This window comes from Drosophila yakuba, chromosome 2L, assembly GCF_016746365.2.
Source record: "Drosophila yakuba strain Tai18E2 chromosome 2L, Prin_Dyak_Tai18E2_2.1, whole genome shotgun sequence".
Lineage (NCBI taxonomy): Eukaryota > Metazoa > Arthropoda > Insecta > Diptera > Drosophilidae > Drosophila > Drosophila yakuba.
The window spans coordinates 4,816,878-4,838,671 of NC_052527.2; the positions used below are offsets into that span (position 1 = coordinate 4,816,878).

At 42.3% G+C, this 21,794-nt stretch overlaps 3 protein-coding genes across 4 annotated transcripts in view; 1 reads left to right on the forward strand and 2 right to left on the reverse strand.

The window, feature by feature from the left end:
• The window catches only part of LOC6526856, a 28,381-nt gene extending 24,292 nt beyond the window's left edge, over positions 1-4,089 (forward strand). For both annotated transcript variants that reach the window (XM_039370594.1, XM_015197993.2), the window contains exons 5-6: positions 1,435-1,611; positions 1,975-4,089. In XM_039370594.1, coding sequence (XP_039226528.1) covers positions 1,435-1,611; positions 1,975-2,087 — 290 coding nt within the window. In that variant the 3' untranslated portion in view covers positions 2,088-4,089. The remainder of the gene's footprint in view (positions 1-1,434; positions 1,612-1,974) is intronic.
• A 10,211-nt stretch (positions 4,090-14,300) lies between these two features.
• LOC6526857 lies at positions 14,301-16,472 on the reverse strand. The gene is made up of 2 exons (XM_002087921.4): positions 16,286-16,472; positions 14,301-16,234 (listed from the first exon to the last, which is right to left on the reverse strand). The coding sequence occupies exons 1-2, from the start codon at positions 16,404-16,406 to the stop codon at positions 14,397-14,399; spliced, it is 1,959 nt and encodes a 652-aa protein (XP_002087957.2). The 5' UTR covers positions 16,407-16,472; the 3' UTR covers positions 14,301-14,396.
• Positions 16,473-16,583: 111 nt separating this feature from the next.
• The window catches only part of LOC6526858 (neural cell adhesion molecule 2), a 60,699-nt gene continuing 55,488 nt past the window's right edge, over positions 16,584-21,794 (reverse strand). Inside the window, exons 2-7 of the mRNA XM_002087922.3 lie at positions 20,130-20,324; positions 19,449-19,559; positions 19,227-19,364; positions 18,972-19,124; positions 17,857-18,348; positions 16,584-17,757 (exon numbers count right to left, since the gene is read on the reverse strand). Of these exons, the coding sequence (XP_002087958.1) occupies positions 17,537-17,757; positions 17,857-18,348; positions 18,972-19,124; positions 19,227-19,364; positions 19,449-19,559; positions 20,130-20,324 (1,310 nt within the window). The 3' untranslated portion in view covers positions 16,584-17,536. The remainder of the gene's footprint in view (positions 17,758-17,856; positions 18,349-18,971; positions 19,125-19,226; positions 19,365-19,448; positions 19,560-20,129; positions 20,325-21,794) is intronic.

Sequence of the window (21,794 nt, forward strand, 5' to 3'; positions counted from 1 at the left end):
CAGAGCCAAACTTCGAACTGATTTGTCGCCAGAGTGACCATGGGAAATGCCAGCGAATACAAATGGCAACGCAAATGCCAAATGCCAATTGCTGATCATAAATTTTTAAATTACCACCAACCAACACAGCGCACTGGTAATGCCATTGGCACTGGTACTGGCACTAGCACTGGTTTCTCACTGTCAACACGACGGCAAATTTGGCCGGAATGGGTGGTAAATATTTACCAAAGCCACAGTGCCAGAGTTTCTGGCTCTGGGCCTCTCTGGATGCAGTAAATTTACAACGCACCCGCGCCCAACCGTGGGAACAAACAAATATCTGCAGTGCCATGAAAATGCCATCAGCGCAGAATAAGCAATAAAAAGTGCAAAAATTTAAAACGTTTTTCTTGCGTGGTTTTGGCCTGTTATAATTACAAACCAAAATTTGCGCAAAATCGACATGGCAGGGATATAGGATATACTCGTATGTGGCGATGGGATGACAGCTTTATGTGGTCCTTTAATTATTGCCCTGCCAGCGAATTGGCATTTCTTTGCAGGGTTTTGGCCGAAAATGTGTTCAGTGCCTGGACTATGCAATAACATACAAGTGGAAAGAAAACCACAACTTAGCCAGAACTTAAGTTGTACACTTCTTGAAAAGTCATATAAAAACTGTAATTTATATCTACATATATATGTCCGATTAAAAACCAATACACCCTCTTACTCAACTGATACCCTGCGTCAAAATGGCAAACGATGAATGCTGGTCATGCATTCTCGATGAAATATGAATATTGCGCATACGCCGCATTGGCTGATCGAATAGATTGCAACGCACTGAGGCATGCAGCTCAGCAAGTTTCACTAAGTAATTAATTTGAATGTGTCTGATGAAGATTGATGGCCTGATCGGATATTGATTGCAATCAATCAGAGGGCCAATATCAAAGCGAAGAAGACACTGTTCAACAAATAGATTATAGAAATACGCAAAACTTTCTGACTAGATTGTGAACAGGAGGGTCGAATAATTGACAAAGTTTCCATACGTTTCGAAAAGTACATTATTAAATTTCTGTTCATTAAATTAGGAAACGTTAAAGTCGAAAGTTTATTTCGGTAACAAACGGACATCAGACATCAAAGGGCGTCCCAAAATGAAAAGCGAAAAGCGAAAAGCTAATGAAGCAGCAAAAGTACGGAAATAAATAAAAAGCGGGAAATGCAAACGTCAAAGGAAAATGTTTGCATACAAATGAATGAAACAAATAAATGCGGCTTCCGCCCTCTGCGGCCAAGTCAAACATGGTTGGTTTTATTGCTATTCCAGCTAAAATGTTCCGCCCTGAGCTTGACCCAGTGCAACTTGGCTTATCACTTGGCTACCATTTATTCCCTGGCTTCTATATTTATCTGGTTATTTCGTTATTTTACTACTTTCAGAGAACCGAGCAGGGCCCTCGAACCTGGGCAATGTCATCAGCCAGATATTGTTGTGCAAACAGTTCACGCCCGACTTCAACGAGGAGGAATTGTGCAGCATCACCAAGGATTCGCAGGATATCGCCGTGCTCCTGGGCGAGATGCAGGAGTACATGCCGCAGCACGAGGCGTACTTGGGTAAGTGCTCCAACTGCGCATGCTCCCAGACTTCCGGGCTCCCAGTGGCTGCCAGTGGTCCGTGTACTTCAGTGCCGTGCACTTTGGTATTTGGCCAAGGCCCGTCGAGCAAACAAAAATGTGTAGCATACAAAAAAGGGCAAAGCTGCGCACAAAATATGGACAGGCCATTACGGCTGCAGTGGCTTATTGCCAGGCTAGTGCTGAAATATGTGAGAAGATCGTAGGAAAACTAACTTAAAATTCCATTCTGATTCAAGCTTAAATTCCAGTCTAGCTTCCTGTTATTCTCTAATGTTTATTTTCCCGCCGGAACCATTAATTAATCAGCCAACTGTTTGCTCTTCCATGTGCTGTTTGCAGAACGCAACGCGGCGCTGGACACAACTGGACCTTGGCAGGCCAAGCGGCGCCAGAACTACATCTGCAAGAACATGAGCCTGCTCTGCTGCGTCTCCAGGCCGAACTATCTCTGAGAGCAGGCGGATGGTGTGTAGTCCGATGCGGACTAGGAGCAGCCAGGATGCGAGTCAGTCACCACTCTACTCAACCACTCTACTTATATCAATTACTAGCGCCTAAGCTGAGCCTGCATACCCGTAGAGAAAATTATAGATCCTAAGCCGAGGAGCGGAACACTCAATTAGCATTGTAAATTAATCAAAGGTCGACAAGGAGACATGTGTATAATCAAAGTTAATTATGCTGCATAAACAATATTAATGTAAAACCAATCACACAATACGGTTACGGTGTGTACGTCATAGGGACACCGATACACAGTGGAGTGCAGCCAGTTAAGACTTTTTAGGCCATTAAAATGTAGTCACTGTATAGACCCGAGCAAAAACCACACACATACATTATCCGGAAATGGAAATGGAAAATGGGGTTACACACCTGGAGTTAACACTAAGATTAGACAGAGGCTGGGCCGAGGATTTGATGATGAGGTGATGGGAGCAAATGGCAGTTTAGAGGTAGTTGATAACGATGTAGCCTTCGTAATTAAGTTAAAAGCCTGGCCAGGCAAGTGCTAAACAGAAGCAATAACAAACGTGTTACTCAAAACAGAAATCTATGTATGTACAAGTATATCTAACCAATTAGAAATGTAATTGAAATGTCTCTAGGTTTCCGTTTGTTCATTTCACGGTTTTCACAGAGAACTCTGCACAGTACCTAAAAACACAGCAACGTGTGACCAATGAAAACACAATTGAACCAGATCAATCTGTTTAAAAAACAAGGTTCAGTAACAAATTAATATTCCATTCTCCAATGATAATAATAAATTCTGTGAATGTGTGGGGGCAGCAAAGAATTTCAATCAGCCAACCAATAAATATTCCTTTCAGCAAAAAGGATTAATTTCAAATAATTGTTAGATCTAAACACAATCAATGTTTCTTTATTCAGCATGAAATAGATGAGACCAACAATGTAGAAATTTAATTATTTAAGAACACACTACTACTTCCTGCCATTTATAGCCTTTGTTTGCCACTAAAGCCTTGCAAAATAGCAATTGCTGGCAAATAAATTTTTATTCACCGCCAAAATGAATAATTATGAGCTCATTGTGTTTTTGTTTCCATCGAAATCGCATTAAAATTGCACAGTGCTCAATTTTACAAATTGAATATGCTTTTAAGCAGCCGCAGCCCAGCATATGGAAAATTTATAGTTTGGTTTTTTTAAAGGGCAAAAACAACATTTCAATGGACTGCATTTCTCATTTGGAGTGCACATACCTTTGGCCATTTATTATTATTACAACGTGCCGCATATTTAATGGCAATTAATTGAACATTATTTGTGGAGCAATTTAAATGGCAGGGAGTGAGCAGAATTTGTTGAACAATGTAAATCAATTTGTTTTGCCAACAATTGAGTGCTGATCAACTATGTTTGGGCACTCAGCAATTGTTGAAACGCTGAAATGACAATGAAAATGTAAAAACTCTGTGCGAACTTCGAATGCCCGAAACACAATGGTTCAAGTAGCTGGCAAATATTTGTACATACTTGGAACCCAATAGAATAAAATAAGTAATATAACAGATTTATCTCTCATTACTAACGAATTACAGTACGGATTATTTGGTAATTTTATTTACTTATTCGATTCTAGGCATAAATCAAACACCAAACAAATTTACACGTCTTTGGCGAAGATAGTTCTTAAATAGAATGTTTATAGTATTGATAATTATTTACCTGTATATGAATGTATATTGCTTAGATCGTTTAATAGGTATTCCATCAAGAAGCCGTGATTGTTATATGATATTCATATAAGAATTATCTGAATGTATTTACTAAATGTTTGTTCATGTTGTTCGAAACCAAATGCCACTGAGAAGTAACTCAAAAACTCACACACTAGCAACAAGAAACTAATACCGAAAACCGAAACTAATTACCAAACTGGGGTACCAATCAAATATGAATAAAGCTATTTTTAGAGAAACTAAACTCAAGTTCTGCTTTCATTTCCCCTCCTTGAAAGGCTTTAAGCCTTGAAAAACGACCATGAGCGTTAAATTGCGGACCAACGTGTAACTCTGAATTTATTACACTTCATAAAAGAGCGATTAATGTTTATAGATGTGATTTTATCACGAACACCCGAGCAGCGATATATATGTATGGAGCTACACATAAAGATGGAAGATGCCTGCGGACTGAATCCTCGAAGGGTTGCTACCCTGCCAAAGTAAAGTCGCTTCACGAGTTAAAATTGTATAAATTATGAATTATTATAGAACTTATTATAGTTGGCAGAGCACTTAAAGCGCTTTCATATAATTAGGCTCATGTGTTTTATTTACTTAATGTATTGTTTAGCAATGGATGTTAAGTAGTTCGCATAGCCTTGTCCTTATACCCACTAAACAGTCAGTTTGGCTTAAAGCACTTTAGGAGGTGCCACTCTACGTGCCAAGATGTTGAGACCCAGCCAACGTGTTCGACAATAGATGCGTCTTAATCAATCTTAGCTCGATGCCAAGTGGCAGAATGGCAGCATCACGAGGACCCTGTCATCGTGTTTATTTTAAACGCACTGTTTGGCAGGGAGAAAGACCCGGCTTATCTTTGGGTTAGCGGTACGAACTTGGCCCAAAACTTGCAGCCACGACACGGGCCCAATGCAAATTGCATGGTCACGTAGGTTCGGCGTCGAGGACTCTATGCAAATTAGTTGCAAAGTTACGGCAGCGATTGCCTTTTGATGTGTGGAAGCCAAGGGAAGAGGGGGGGCCAAAGCCTTTTGCGAGTACGTGCCGTTTTGCCCAAAATGCTTCATTTACCGCAGTCACACACACTCTCACACTCACGCACTGTTCGCATACAGGCACACCTTGCTCGATGGCATTGGCTGTGGTTTTCGTCCTGTTTTCCCACTCCATCTCTTCTCCCCTTCCCCCCCAAAAGCAGCCGAAGCGGGCTTATCCTTCTGCCAGACGTGAGGTGTTAATAGATTTACATGGCGCCCGTGCGGCATGGGCCTCCTGGCTGAGCAACGTACTCCTTGCCACATTTGAAATACCACGTGCCACTCCATCAGGTGCGAAGTGAAAAAGTGGGATTGGCGACAGCGAGGTGAAAGTGGAAATAACATTTTTAAAATCAGCTTTCGGGCTCAGTATTCCCTCAGTATTTTCCAAAAAAATTAAATCCTTTTGGAAAATGTTAAGTAATTTGTATTATTTTTGTTTTCTTATTCCATTTCCTTGCCTGCTAAATGAAAATGAGGCACGCATGCCGTGGCTGTGGCACAACTTGCGGCTCATTATGCTCCGCAATGAAGCGGGAATATAAAGTGAAAGAGCCCAAACAGAAAACACAAAAATTTGCAATTCAAAGTAAACAGAAATCAAGAAAAACAGCAGCGAGAAGTTAAAGTTAAAACAACAGGCGAGGATGGCGTCAAAAGTTGGCTAACCAGAACGGAAGTTGACATTATTTTTATTTTCGCTCGTTTGTTTTTTTGTTTGTTTGCGTGTTTTCGTTTGATGTGTGTGCTCTTTTCGGTACGGGGGCTTCAAAATGCGAAATGGAGTTGAGTGGCCGGCAAACAAGTTGCCACTACCACTGCCTCTGCCAGTGGATCCCAAATGTATGTATGTGGGTCTGTGTGCTGGTTTGGCAAAGCCAAAATAAATGCCAACAAGGATAATTCCGGGGTAATCCGATTTAGTGCGTTGCCCGCCGTTTGTTCCCCGGATCCGTGGTGCACACACACACAAAAGCCCTCCTGATTATGTGCCACTGGCCCGGACTGGGTGCCCACTTCTGGTCGCCTCTATATCGTCGTCCTGGCCAATGTCCTGGGCACTTACTAGCCAGCTGATGCTGGTCGGATGGCCAGCAGAATCCGCCAGACACAGTGGGGCAGCTCCATTCTAAACCACTTTGCCTAGACTTAATAGCTTTAGTATTTCCATTAAATTTGCCTGCGCACAAAGTAGTTTGCTTGCAAGCCTTATATAAATTAATTACAGCATTTTTGTATTCTAAACTTCCGTTCAAAGTGGACTATAGGACACCCATACCCTGTGTGGTTTTTAATATAATTGTTGCTACCGAAGTATTTAATCGATTTTCCCCACTGTGCGACCCTCACCGTTTTTTGTCCTTTCTATGTTGGGTGTTTTAGCATTTGCAGCCGGACTCGGACTTTTTAATGTTGTTTGAAACGCAGTGGTCGGTGAATTTTGTTTGAAACCCATAATGTTGTTTTAGTCACTGCCACCTTTCCATTGCCCGAGTGCTTGTGGGTTAAAAAATTAAAAACATAATTTTCATGTGGCCGTACGCATTGTTGCTGCTGCCTTTTGCATAATTGAATAGCGAAGTCTGAGCGCAGAATGCTAATGTTGACTGAGGGTAAGTCTGCGGCTATTGTGTCTCCAGCCAACTGCGGTCTTTAAGACAAACGGCGAGGCTATTGGACAAATAAGCACGGCCAAAATCCGTCTCAGACGGCAACAATTGCTCTAAGGCTCTTCAAATGAGTATGAAATGAGAATGGAAGTCGAGCGCTGACCTCGAGTCAATTTCTCCCATCTCGGCATCATCCAATTTTATTTAAGCCAGTTGTCTTTGCAGTCTGCTGGTATTCCCGCAAAATTAAAGAGCTTGTGCTTGCATATACATCTTGGGGGATGAATACTTCCCTGAGCACTGAAACGGCACACGTGGCGTATGCGCAATAAAACGATAGCGATAGATAATCATTGAAGTACATTGATTACGCCATTATCTTAAAGCCATTAATTAAAGACCATGTTTCGCGGAGCGAGCACAAGTATTTCGATTTTATTTATATGTGCTCCTGAGCGAGCATCTCCTTTGCGACGCATCCTTTCATCGGAGCAGCTGGGATTCATTTCGCCAAAGCGAAAACCACTTCGCAATGCTGGCACAAATGTTTTAGCTTCGTTTTGCTTTTTCGCTTAGAAATGCACAAAGGCATTCGGCACTAAGTGGGTGAAGCGATGCCTGTTAAAAATGCATTCGTGCTGCTTTTTTGAGCGAATTGCATGCGATAAACTTTATAATTCAATTGTGGTTCCTCAAGTCGTGTGTCGTGTTTGAAGCTGCTTTGAAATGTCAAAATCGAGTTAAAGCACTTGTAGCCAAACCGCAAAGCCACTAACTTAAATCAGCCGGCTGGTGGTTTTATCGCAGAATTTTTCGTGTTTACTTGGCACACTATAAGTTAACTCAATCGCCACCGCAAACATTCCTCACAACTTTAGTTTCATTGGGGTACTTGCTAAATTTGTAAACAAAATGCTTAAAAGGGCATGAAAATAATACAAATATTTGATTAAATTTATTTAAAGATTTTAGAATTTATGAAATCGAAAACTAAAATTATAATTATATGTTATTAATATACTATAGAAAGGTTATAGTCATAGCCTTTGAGAAGTCCTTCTTATACAACTCGAATTTCAATTGTGAAGCTCCTTAATGCCGGGACCTCATTAAAATTGTAATTAAAGCCCAAAATGTCCTTTAAGGGTCCTGTCAATCGACTGACCATGTCACAAACTTCAAGGGGCTTTTCGTCTCAATAAATGAGTTACAAGTGACCCACTTGAACTATTATGTAGCAATCTAGCAGTTAATTGGGTAATTAGAGAAATAAATTAGGGGGTGAAAAGTTTGACACTTTAATAGAAAAGTAAAAGAAAGGCACTGTATAAATTTACTTCGTCAAAACAATAATTTTTTGCACTCAGAAGGGCTTAAAGAAGAAATGTGTTTTTAATTTCAATTTATCTTATAACCCACGTATTCAAAACGCACAGCTACAACAGTTAGCTTTTGTAACGTACACCTGTGCGCTATACCAGTCAGCTTTTGCGGGCACTAAGGGTTCGTGGCATCACTATTCAGTTTTGTCTACAAAAGGATATCTTTTTGTAATGTAGGGTTTAAGGATACGTTTTACTGTTTAAAACAGCCGCTAGGTGGAGGGCCGTGTAGTGCGCCAAATAAAATAAATTAAATGTATTTCCAACTATGTTTGATGTAAGTCTTACAAAGCAAAAAAATTTATAGCATTTGATATACAAGTACAAATCTGGACATTTTGTTACCTTGTGACATGTGGAAAAATTGATTTTAAGAGGCTGCATGTGTACAAATGATATTATGTAGTAAAAAGACAGTTGCTAGTTTTAAACATTATCTTTGCTACAAAACATTGTACCATATCTAGTCCCGGAACTAAAACATTTGTCTGCAAATCGACTTTCACACTCGTAAATAATATTTCGATGGAAGTTGGCACTCACACGTCTGGCCGCGTATTTACATGGCTCAGTTCAGGTGCACCAAGTACCCTGAATAAACAGTACATCCTGCGGCCGTAAACGCAAATACACCTAAGTTCAAACACCTGCTAAAGTTCAGAACATCAACGGCAACGTTGACCGCAACAAGCAAACAAATGAGGGTCGAACTGTGAAAAAAGGAAAACATCCTTGCCCGCCAGGCCTCAAAACACAGGCACATGCTAACTCGCACATTTCAATGCGCCACATTAACCCACAGCCTGGCACACTCATACTTATTTTCCGGCAGGACCCTACCTCTGATGCCCTTTCAATTAGAGCGGGCTGAGGGGGGCAGTATCCAGATGAACTTTGACCATTCAACACGTCCATTTCCATTCGCAATGAGTGCATGGGTGTTGCAAAGGGGGCAGGACTTTTTGTCCTTGCGGTGGGGTAATGTATGTGCGACAGAAAATAGGCATTAGAGCTGCATCAATTATTTATAGTTATTCAATGGAATATGTAATTAAATATCCTTTTCAGCGCGCCCCTGCCAATCTCGTTTTTTATGAGTTAGCCAACAGGAAGAGCAGGAAGTTGCTCGTAATTCTGTTTCCGCTTGATTTACAAATATTTGCATGGCAAAACATTTTTCAACAATTTTGCGGAAAAGCGGGTGGAAAAAAATTGGCCGAACAACAAATGCTAAAATAGAACAAAAAGTCTTTACCGAAAATTGCAAGGAAATGCAAAACTAGCCAAGTTGTTGAAATGTTTCAGGCGAACAATTTTTGTGGCCAGTTTAGTCTTGAAATATTGGTTGGATGGCTCGTACGGATTTCGGAAAAGTTCAGCCGAATGGTTTGGCATACTTATGGCAAAATGATCAGAGTTCTCCATTGCAAATTTTTACTAGATTGTACTTTAAGTAGATGTTTTTTAATAGTTAGAAATGAAAAAGACTTTCTCCCTTTTCTACTACAGCAACAGGAGAATAATCTATAGACAGACCCAACTAATTTGTTCATGAAGTGTGTCTCAAGCTGTCCATCATTTCATTGTCGTCATTTGCTTAGCATACTTCCTAGTTTGTTTCCCCTCATTTTGTCATTTCTGTTTGCATATTTACTTATTTGCATGGCTCTTTTCCCTCCCGCAGGACCCTGCAAAGGACGCGTTCTGCCATTTGTTTGACTTCCTGGCGGTAGTACTTTTTATGCGCCGTCTTTATGCGTTGGCTGCTACCAGTTGACGAGGGGGCGAAACTTTGGGTTCAGGAAGTTTTGCAATTTGCATGTCAGTCTGGCAAAGGACTTTCGAGGACCATTAATAATCGGCTGCCTGTTGCTGCACCTGCCCGAATCCTTTGCGTTGAAATGCACTTTCCGCATTAATCACACGCGAATATGGACGCTCGTTTGATGGCAACAAATCTTTGGCGAACATCGTCGTCCAAATCAGGGTCCCAAAATCATCGTCCTGCGAGTGGCTGCAGCTGCTCATTATGCTCCCCGGTTCCGGCACACAAATCTCCCCAAAGTAATTTACTGGCAACTGCGCAAAGTGCACTCTGCTATTTTTCAAATCGCCAAGCCAGACGCAATCCGCTGACTTCTGGCTTCAAGTTGAAACTGAAATTGAATTGCGATTGATATTGATTGGCTGCGTGCTTGAGCGACAACTCGGCCAAATCATGTGCAGCCAGCTGGGGATTTCCCCATCTTGTAACTTTCGCTTATTGTTGTTTTCTTCCTCTGCAAAGCCAGATCCTCTCGTTGAACTTGCTGGCTGGCTGAAAATCGAATTTGGAGTCCCTTAGCTCCCAGCATATTCGCATATAAGTTGTGTATTGTTTAGTCAAGTGCAGCTGCTCGTGCAGCTTGTTTATGTGCTGTGTAAATAGGAGTCGGATGGAGCTATGAGTGCGCACGAATTTCTGCAATTTAATACAGGCCAACTCGAGTTTGTCAAATTAACTGGGGAACTTATCGCCGTTTTGTACATTTTTCCTTGGGATTTATACTGAAGTTTTGCAGTGGCACAATGATTCATAGATTTAGTATTACATTTAAGTAATTACCCTTTCTATAGCGTCTTTAAGTTAGCTGTTCAAATTGCAGGAAAAGTGCTTAGGTCTAGAAAATTTAAAGTTGTCAATAGAATTTTGAAGTCATAGATACATATGTGCCTGAGTTGCAATTCCGAGTATTCATTTACCCACTGACTACTGACTGACTTGTAAATTTGCAGTAATTAAAGATTGCAAATCGGAGCCAGCACACTGTGGCCAGCACCAATGCGGAAGCAATCAAACAAACGCAGTAACAAGGATTGCATTAGGATGCATACAAAAGCACTCCAGGACTCCCGGACTCAGGGACTCCCGTACTTCAGGACACGGGGGAACCACAAAAGGTGCCCGGGCAAACAGGTGCCAAGCGGGCGGGGGCAGCACTTACTGCCACAAAGAGCTGAGTGCTCCAGATTGGGATGTGCGAAGGGCCTGGAGCAGAAGTAGCAGCAGTAGCAGCAGGAGGTGGGCAACAATGGCAGTTCCTGCCAGGACAACGATGGAAACAGGAAATCCTGGCGACACTAAAAATATTTTCTACCAAATTTACAATATGAAGTGGCTGGCTTCAGTTTGCTGCCAAAGGTGCTTTCTTATATGTATGTAACATCATTGTAATATCTATAGTTTAGTGTGTGTGCTGCCACAACGTTCGCATAAACCAAAATTTACACACACATACACCGTATGTGTGCAGTATACAAAATGTTGCACTTCATTGCGTTGACAGAAACAAACGTGGCACAAATGTGGAGTTTCCCCAGCTCCTTCTGCTCGTCCTGCTCCTGCGTATCCTTATTCATCCGAGCTACGAAACTCCAACTGTTGCTGAGTGCATTTCGAACATAATTTACAATTTTCATACATGTTTTGCCATTTGCTCGAGCAGTCCGAAATTGTTTCTGTGTGACATTTTTTGATTTTTATAATGGTCGCTTGGTGACTTGGCATTCGGTAAATGGATATTTTATTTGAGTTCCTGATAGTTGCAAAACACTCTGCAGTTAGTATATAGAATGTATATCTCTGCTGTTTTACAGATTTTAAGTTGTAGCCAAATAGAAATGATAAACTTAAATGTTTTAAACTGCCTCTAGTTTTCGTCATTATTATATTGACGATTATAATAATATATTGCATATCAACTGATTTTACGTTGAATTCCAGTTAAGTTTTTTAGCGCATTTAAGCTCGTTTGCCTTGCTAATTTTTTTTGCTGTTCACTGAACCTCTATTTAAATTAATTTAAATATATTTTTTTTCATAGGCTTATAACAATTTGAAACTCAGTGCTTAAAGTAGATTGCCATAAAGGGCTTTATTACAATAATCTGTTTACGTTTAATTACTTTTTGCAGCAACACATGCTATCATTATCACTTGGCTAAACAATTTAAATAGCTCCTCTGAGATTCCCTCTGAATTGGGCCAATATCATCTAATATGCGCTTTGAGGCCAATGCTAAAACCGCGTAGAAACCGCGCACAAAAAGGCCGAAACACGGGTTAAAGTTGCAGCCAAAAAGCGGGGCAACAATGGGGGAATTGTACTGGTTTCGCCTTGCCCCTTTTCATGGTCCAGATCCTGATCCTGCTGCTGGTAATGCTGCCGGTTCTGCTCCTGGTACTTTTTGGCGGACGGACTTGGCTCCACAGGCAGCATAATTAATTGCGGTAATTAGTGTGTTGGCAACAAACAGCAAACACACGAAAACATTCAGCAGCAAGAGCAAGTGAAACCAGCAGAAAATGGGGAAAAAGGGGCCACAGTAGCGATGCATTTACTTTGCACAAGATTTGTGGCCCAGCCGACTCTGGCATATTAGTTGGTTTGTGGACCAACTTTTATTTACGACTGTATGTATAGATATATATATTTATATATCCCGACTGTTGAAAGGCCGTCGGCGGTAATTTAGTTGGCCGTCTTGGTTGTTCAGTGGCATCATTAGAAAGCGCGAAATGATTTTTATTGCTAAGCAAACGGAGGGGGGCAAACGTCGAGTAGCTGGGCGCAAATCTCAGAGCAAAAGGATCTCTGCAAAAAAGCATAACCCCCGGAGGTCTGTTGCTCCAGCTTGGCGGGCAAAGAAACCCGCGCGATTTGCTCTTTGGCGTTCGCTTTAATTGGTCACTTGGCGAGCACAGAAGAACAATTTAATTTTCGCCATTTTCCTATTATCTCCGTCTGTGGATAGTCGTCTTCTTGGCTCAGCTTTATGTAATTAAGGGCTGCACAAAGGGGCGGCCTGGGGCGGTGGGGTGGGCGTGGCAGCGTCTGTTGTGTGTTATTACCACCGCAGTCATTAAATCTTTTGTGTGTAATTAAAAAATTACAATTTAATGCTTTGCGCTCATTTATTGACACGGCGTGCGGTCGTTGCTAAAGCACCCAGATCCGCATCCACATCCGCCCCGTGGCCAAGCAGCTTCAACGAGCGGAAAATCGCAGAAAACCGAGTGGAGAAAATGTGGAACATTGGGTTGTTATGGGGGGATAATAATGAAGCACTGATGGAATTCCTAATGATGCAAGTCAGCCCGTCTGCAAAACGTGTTAAGTGTGTATTTATGGCTAGGTAAATGTTAAATCTTCGCATCGCCAGCGGCTGTGTTTCCTTAGTTAATGCTGATTACTTGCTAGGAAAAGGCATTTATATTGTCAGAGTAAGACGTGTGAGGGTATAAACAGATAAACAACGTTGGCCGATTCCCGCAAGATTTTAAATCTGCTTCCGTAAAAATACAGCTTTTGATTTTAATTGAAAGCGTGGCTTGGCAGTGAAAAAGGTTGAAATGTTCAACGCTGCACTTTCGATAAGCCAAATGAAAGGCAACAGATATGCGAAAAAAAGAGGAAAACTCTTCGCTGACATGGAAATTGCATTGCCCGAATGCTTCCCCGAATTGCCCCCCCATTGAGTCGGGTGGCATATGACCTGGAGCGGATTTCGCGTTGATTTGCTCTAAAAGCCAGTGCGAAACTGACCCACTTGCCGGTGGGTCGTTGCGATGGCTTGGCGAATTGGCGGTTGCCAGCCTAAAATGGCCGAATGCGGATTTTTTCGCAGCATTTATTTGTTGGTTCAGCTGTCGTGACTCAAACCGTTGACTTAAAGTGTTGATATTGAGAGCCGGCGGCCTCACAGGCTAGTCATTTGCACTCACGCTGTGCCGCACGATGCGATGGCCTGCTCCTCCCATTTGGAAATTAAATAGCCGGGCTGATTGTTTTGGACCGCACCCAAATAACAGCCGCGTCCATTGCTCATTGTGATGCGGATGGCGCTGGCGCTGGCGAATGGGAAAAGTCAATGATGAGTGAGCGGCGGGGCATCCATGACCGTGTGCGTAGTCAGAAAAATATTTAACGCGCGGTCGGGCCATAAAAGTCACCACGCACAATATGGTGCCCAGTCGCAACGCATATCCGCATCTGCATCCGCATCCCCATCCGCATCTGCATCCAAATACGACGTGTGGCATTCAACAGATTTATGAGGCTGTCAACGCAGTGCTCCTATTCCTTGCCAAAAGACCCACAGCAACCCCCACAAAAGGCATTCCGCCCAAAAGCGCATATGCGGGTCCTTAGTTGAGCCCCAGTTGACGTGGCTGATTGACAAACCGCGCTCTTTGCCCAAATGAACCATTTGCCATGTTCTGAAATTGGCAATGCAAACCTGCGCGGTTTGGTTCATTGAAACTAATCAGAATTTCCTTTGATCTGCGCTTTATTGTTTTCTATTCTCGCTACTCTGATTTGAAATCAATTCCTGGTATGTATAAACATTCGAAAATAATGAAAATCTCTAAAAAGGTTTAAATTATCCCCAGTTCTCTTGTTCTGTATTTAAAAAAATATTGCCTTTTATTTAAAAATTTAAAAAATAGTATTTGAAGTCTGTTGCTATAATTTATAATAACATTTTTTGGTTTCTAACTGCGGGTATACCCTGTGGTCTTGTGCTCCTTATATAGCTCCTTGTCCCTCTTTCCAATCCCAGTCTATCTGCATCCAAATTGATTATTTCCTTTGTAGCTTTTATGCATGTGGATTTCGTTTGAGTAGAAACTGAGTGCGACTGAATTCTACGGAATTCGACTCCCAAATGTCTACTGGGTTTCCTAGAATTGTTTTCGGTGTTTTTGGCATAGGTTTGTGGAACGGAGTACACGTACTCCAGCTGCTGAATGGGAAGACCGAGAATCCTGGCCATGTACTCCTTGCCTGCCATACAGGTTCCACGAAGTGGGGAATCACAACCACCGCACTGCCGACTGGCATGATGGAATTCAAAGGAGATGCCCAAGGCGCAGTTCTTCGACTTGATGGTATTCCGCACATCAATTACACTGAAGGTGAGTATCTCCTGGAAGACTCCCAACTCCATGGCCTCCTCAATGGCCGCATCTGTGACCAGGTAGCAACCAAGGGAACAGCCAGAGCACAGATCCCTCACATTTACGTGATAGACATTATCTGCTCGTAGAAACAAGGTTATTACAATGTCTGTCAGGCAACGATCCCTAATTGAGTCCATCAGTTGCCTGTGGAAGCTATCAAGGATGTTTAAACACTGCCCTTGGCAAAACTGGCAGGTGCTCGACGCTTTCGTGACTAGCTTGTTGGCACAATCTCTTTTTTGAATGCACTCGTTGGCCAAACTTTGAACATTCGCATTGAGGATATTCACCTGCGAGCGGATGTCGCAGAGTTCCTGGCTCTGAAGACCCTCCAAACGACGATTCATTTCCTCCAACTGCTTGGATAAGTCGCATATAGCTGGGCAGTTGGTGCATGCCGGTGGATTTGTCGAGCAATGGGGCTCCTCTGGTAAGTAGAAACAACAGAATGGATCTGTGCACTGGCACTGAGAAAATTCCTCGATACTGGGAGTGTCGCTTAAAATTGAACAAGTCTCTTCGATTTCCACTGAAGGCTGGCAACAGTTTGCTGAAGAATCCTTACTGCTATAAGATTTTTCAGGAAGCTGGCTTTTTCCTTGGTGCTTTGAGGAGCTTTTATAACTATGCGAGTGAGCTGCAGACTGCGACTTGGAGTGATCTGCGCTAACTACTTGGGAATTCTTGGGTTGATGCTTCTTAAGCGGTTTAGTGCTCCCACCCGTGGGCACCACAATTATCGGTCTCATGCAAAGTCGTGAGCCTGCGTGGTTTCTGGATGACTCCGTCTTTTTTTTGGGTACCGGCACTTTCGGCGGTTCTCCGGGACAAGTTTTTGGGATATCCTTATGTGGGTCCTGGCCACGACAAGGGTTGTTGGCTGGCGGACAGGATTCATCGGGCTCCATGCATGGGCAGTCCCGGAAGTGCGGATCATATATGGGAATATCCGTGGCCATGGGCTCTTGAAAGGACACACAGCTCCTGCGCTTGTTCTCATGTCCAACGCAGCATGGCGACTCATTGGGTTCCGGCATAGAACTGCAGTGGCTTTTCGGGCTTTTATCGGAAACACTTTTATTGCACGGACAGGAAGTTTCATCATAAGTGGTGCAATCAGTTTGCTTCGAGGGATTAGCGGCTTCGCATGAAGGCTGGTCGACACATTGCTTATTTGAATTTTTTTTTACCTTTTCGGATTTTTTGGATTTCTTGCAAAATCCACCACCTGAGATACGGCTACGGGAGGCCGGAATATTCAGAGTCCTACTGGGGAGAAATCTTCGATGCAAGGAATTTTGCACACGGATGAGGATTTGCATGTACCGCTGATATGCTATATTGGAATCTTATCGGAAATGTAAATTTTTAGTTTTAATTATAAGATAACATTACTTACCAGGATCTGTGCTAAAAGTATAGTTTCTTTTTGAATTTTGTAACATCTCATCTTCTAAATGAAAGTCTTCATTTAGCGGTTGGTTGGAGTTCAGACTATAATAAGGAAATGGTTTTTCCATTTTGCAACATTTTTATGTTTTTTTTTGGTATAAAACTTTAGAGCCAAATGGTAGAAACTAAATAATAAATGCTACGCCAACTAAAATAAGTTTTTATAACAACTTATTTCTATTCTATTTCTCTACTCACCATAGCTTCTCATTAAAATTTAATATTGAAATATTAATATGCAAAGATTTTTGTTTGATATTCATAACTTTTATTATGGCTCACACACAATTGGCAAACGAAAGCCAGAAAAAATTAAATCTTTGGCTAGGTATTATGGTTTAGATTTTCCACCATTTTAGCTGAAATACATTTAATTTCATTGAGTATAAATAACTTTTGTAAAATATATAATATATATGTTTTTTTTCAGCCCTTGTTTGCATAATATTTGCATTGTGGCAAAATGTTTAAGCTTATTTTTACATCTATATTTTATTCTGTATTTTTTAGCCCTGGAAATTTACACGTGGAAATGTTTGTGTGGGTATTTGACTATTAAAAAGATTATGTGACATAGAAAACTTTTAAATGCTGTCGTTAAGCTCATTGATATTTATATTAATTGTTTGATGCGTTTGATGGTTTTCCAAAATTTTACATAGGTTTGTAGTTTAGTTGAAAAGATTGTTTAGTTATATGGAATGACGGAAGGCTTCAGTTTATACTAAACTTATGTACTTTTTTAGTTTTGGCAACTGTCTGATTATATCTTAAAGATTTGGCCACAAGGTGCGAGTTGCAGGGAAAACTTACAATTCAAGTTTAAACATTCTTGAAAGTTGAGCAAAGCTTTAGTTTTGCATAATTTTGAGGAGCCAAGGCCAGCAAACCATTGATTATTTCTAACTGCTATGAGGATTTGTATATATAAATATCCTATAAGTGATACATTAATATCTTTCCAATCGAAGCACTGAAAGCGTAATAGAAATTCTTACTAAACATAACATTCTTTAAGGTTATATTAACGCACTGAACTTAAGAGTAAACCCAAATACTTAGACCGAGCAAATCAGACAGAAAAGTGCCCCTGTGGACACGCCTTACAGCTATACAAAGCACATGGGGTTTAAGGTCCTGGTTTCCGGTTCCGCTAGGTGCATCACCCGTCATCCTTCATCCGCCTGCAGATTCAGATTCATCCCAGGAACGGCCGCATCGCGACCATAAGTGTCATCAGACCCAGTTCCACGCACAGGTTCCTGGTCTGCTCAAAACCCGACGAGACTCGCGGCTCCAGGGAGAGTGTCTTATACTTCTCCACCTTGGTAAAGTCACTAAATCCGGCCAGGTTCCTTGATGCGGCCCTCACCAGGTAGACGGTATCTGGTTCTAAATTCGTCAGAAGGAATGTGGCACCTAAATTGTATAGGATCCATGTGGTTTACGAAACAAATGAGGATAGTTTTAGTATAGGAAGGAGAGGATACTTTTTGTATTGTTTAAAGCTAAACTCACCCTCCTCGAAGGCGTAATCCTTCCGCCTGGCATTAGTCCACTTGCCCGCGTCCGTCTTGAACTCCATTTCGGTCATGTACTCGATGCGGAACCCGTTGACCCCCATGGGACTGTCCGGCGGACCTCGTGGAGCACTCAGAACCACATCGAAGGTGTTTGAATTGAAGCCTCGCAGCTGGAAGTTGGCCGGAGCCGGAGGCTTCTCGCCCTGCTCCAGTCGCGTGGTCCTCTCGATGGTTCCCAGGTCGTTCCTGGCACGGCACCTGTAGTTATCGAAGGCGCTGGTGTTCAGCACGTGGACGGTCAGACTTGACCAGTAGCTGTCCGACTGAATTGTGTAGAGCCTGTTGTTGCTGTGCAGTTTGTTGTGTTTGCGATACCACGTGAAGTTCGCCGGAGGTTCCGCCAGTGCCTCGCACATTAGGGTCGCGGTTCCGTTTATATAGGCGTACTTCAGGCTGACGAATGGCGTCTTGGACCAAATGGGCTTGTCTGCACAGGGAAACATGACAGTAATCATTTAGGTTATAAAAACTGCAGAATTTGGGAAAGTTTCGTAATATTTGAGCTATGTTTTACAGCCCATGTTAGCCTATTAAAGTGCCTAAAATTAAAATGAGCATGCATAGAACCGCAGGAAACATGATGACAGCTCAAACCAAGGCGACGCTCGAAGGTAGGCCATGGAAATGGAAAAACCATGTGCGCTAACCATAAATCAGGACTCGACCAAGTTAAGCCATTAGCTGCATGTGCGCCACGCCCACTCGCACTCGCATGCTCACGCCCACAAGACCATGCCCCCTGGCCACACATCAGGAACACCGGTCGACATCCGGATCCATCAAAAGCGGCTCGCATGCCGCGAGTGTAATTCCAGAATTTTGCGTGCTCAAAAACTATTTACCGCTCTCTGCGCTGCATACTAAGTGCAAACTCGAAATTTCAAACAAAACGGTGCTCAAGTAATTTCGACAGGTCACCGCACTTTGCACACTGGGACTTACTGGGATCAAAAATGTTAAATAAAATCTAGAATAGAGCACACAAATTTCAAAGTAAAGTCCCAGTGTGAAGCAGTTTTGAACGTTTTGGAAATCGTAAATCATACTCACGTTCGATTTTCATCAAAACGGTGCGCTCCTGCATATCGGAAGCAATCGAGTTGACTTGGTATGCCCGGCACGCGTACTCGCCGGTGTCATTCTGTGTTACCTTGTTGATGAGCAAACCATCGGCCAGGATGCGGAACTTGGAGTCGTCGGCCGCTGCACACCCGGAATGGAGAAGATGGAGAGAGGGGTCAGATATGTAGTGATGGCAGTTGGGATTGGAATGCAAAATGCTCATTATCAAGGGGAAATTCTTACCGCCGGCACTGATGGGCTGCCCGTTGAAGTGCCAGGTGACATTCGGCTGGGGCTCGCCCTTCACCTCGCACAGGATGGTGGCCTTCTCGCCCTCCTTGACCGTCATCACGGTGGCATTTTCCGTGAATGTAATTTTTTCTGGATGTGTGTGTGTGTGAGGGGCGGGAAAACAATGCAATATTAATGACTGAACTCACGCCCGCTGGCGACTCCACCACTTACGGTACACAATCAAATCGAAGGATTTACTATGCAGACTTCCATCAGCAGCTTCGCAGGACCAATTGCCCTTGTCGGCCAGTGCGATGTGGGCGAAAACGATTTTCAATTGTTCTTCACTCGGAAAATAAACGGCGAAAAACGCGTCGGAGGGTGCGAAGAAAATGGAAAATGGGAAATTGAGTAAGGAATACATAGAAAAAAGGTTAAACGGGCTTCGGTTAAACAACAAAGCGATATATAAAGTGGTGCCAAATATGTGGACTATCTGATACCGCGTATGTAAATAAATTTGATATGCTTAGATATATTGTATTCATTTAGAAATTCTAACATATATATTCTCTCCACGTTTTTATACAATTAAATATATGAAATACTCTTTTAAATTGGTAAATGTTGTGATATTTTAAATGACTATCGCAATTTGCACATTTATTTATTTTGCAATTAAAGCTTAGTTGGAAACATTTCATTAATGTTGCCAGCACTGAGCACTCGGCTACAAAGAATGTGTAGAGAATTCCAATTAATTGCGTTTGTTGTGCCAGTGGCCTTGTATACTGTACCCCCTGAACCCTGAACTCTGACCTCCTATCCATTCCCCTGCAGCTGTTCCCTTTGTTTTATCTAGCCCAACCCATCTGGTGCAGCAGGTGCTGCATCATCCCATCTGATCCTTACCTGCCGATGTTTGCTCAATGTGAATGCGTCCTTTGTGCTCGCGAATAATTTCGCCTTTCGGCGATTTCCAATGGAGCTCCACTTTTGGATCCGGACTGCGGCACTGGACGATGAGGGATTCGTTTGTGTACCGCACCACGCTGTGCTCCGCCGGACTGAGGGAGAGGCTCTCATGGTGGTTGGCCCAGGCAACAGCTGCAAAAGCAAGCAGATGAAAAGGATATATTACATATATACTCGCCACTATGTTAGTTGTCAAGTGAAAAGTCAAGCATAACGTTCTCAGTGATTGTTGTTTACTTAGGCACTATAATAGCTAGGTCTCATGTGCTTTCACACACATGTAGTCACAGTCAACGTAAAGCAACATATACAATTTAGTTTTCTATAAAACATTTCAGGCTTTCTTCTTTATACGTTTTTCATATGTTTTTCAGAAAGCAAAGGTACACAATTGATCGCTCAAATGCACACACTACCGCCACTTAATCACTAATTGGAAAATATAGTTTGCAACATTTAGCACGAAAAACAAAACTATTCAAACACTCCTTTAAAAAGAACACACATAACTGTTTGCGAGAGTTTCTCTTATTTATTTGGCATAAATCAGTTGGCACGCAATTTATGTGGGCAATTTTTATTTGCCAACCGCCTGCTAACATACAGCAAACTGCACTCAACGGAGCAAAATCGTTGCCGCAACCCAGACTTTCACTTCTTCGTTTTGCGCCTTGCCAGAATGTTCATTGAAATTTATCACAAGAAATTGCAATTTCATTTCGCCAATTCGTGTCAATCTGCAGAGGGAAAGGCGTCGGCAGGAAAACTTCAGGCAGGATCAGGATGGCTGGCTGCCTGGCTGGTTGGATGACTGGCTGGCTGGATGGCTGGATGGCAGGTCCAAACTTCGGGCAGAACCGGATGCGAATGGGGATGCCTTCGCAGCCCCTTGGGGTATTCGGGCAAACCCTATAGATGCACAAATTTCTTGCATACTTTTTAATAAAGTTTGTTGCCAGCCCAAAGTGGCAAAGATGGAATAAAAACAAGAGCTACGAAACACGCTGGGCTGTGGGGCCACATGATTGCATCGTTCATTTCGTTGGCAAAAACTTTTGCGTTGCCTTTTTCTGCTTGTGCACATTTATTGGCAGCAGTACGAACATATTGAAATTATACAACTACATAATGAAACACTCGCACATATACATTTAGGGTTTTCGCCCAAAAAGGAGCAATATACAACGATACCCCTGCACCACCCACCATTCCCCCGCAGGAGCAAGCCAAGCGTCATCTTGGTGGAACATTATTAACAATGCATCTGGGCCAGAGATGTTCGCAATTAGGTTTCGGCAGCAAAAACTTTGCTAGTATTAATTAGCACAGCCCAACTTGGAATGGAAATGATTTAAAATGTGGGCAAATACCATACATTGCAGCTCTCTCTAATTGGGGTCTCTCAATAGAAATTCAAGCAAACTTTGTTTGGTACTGAATTGCGTGAAAATATCTTCTTTAAATGGTGAGTATCCTTGAAATATCCAGAATAAAGACATATATAAGACCCACCAACAAACTGCTCACAAAATCGGAGAACACTTACTCATCAACAGTGTGAAGTATATATAGTCATTTCCCATACATGCCCATACAAAGGAA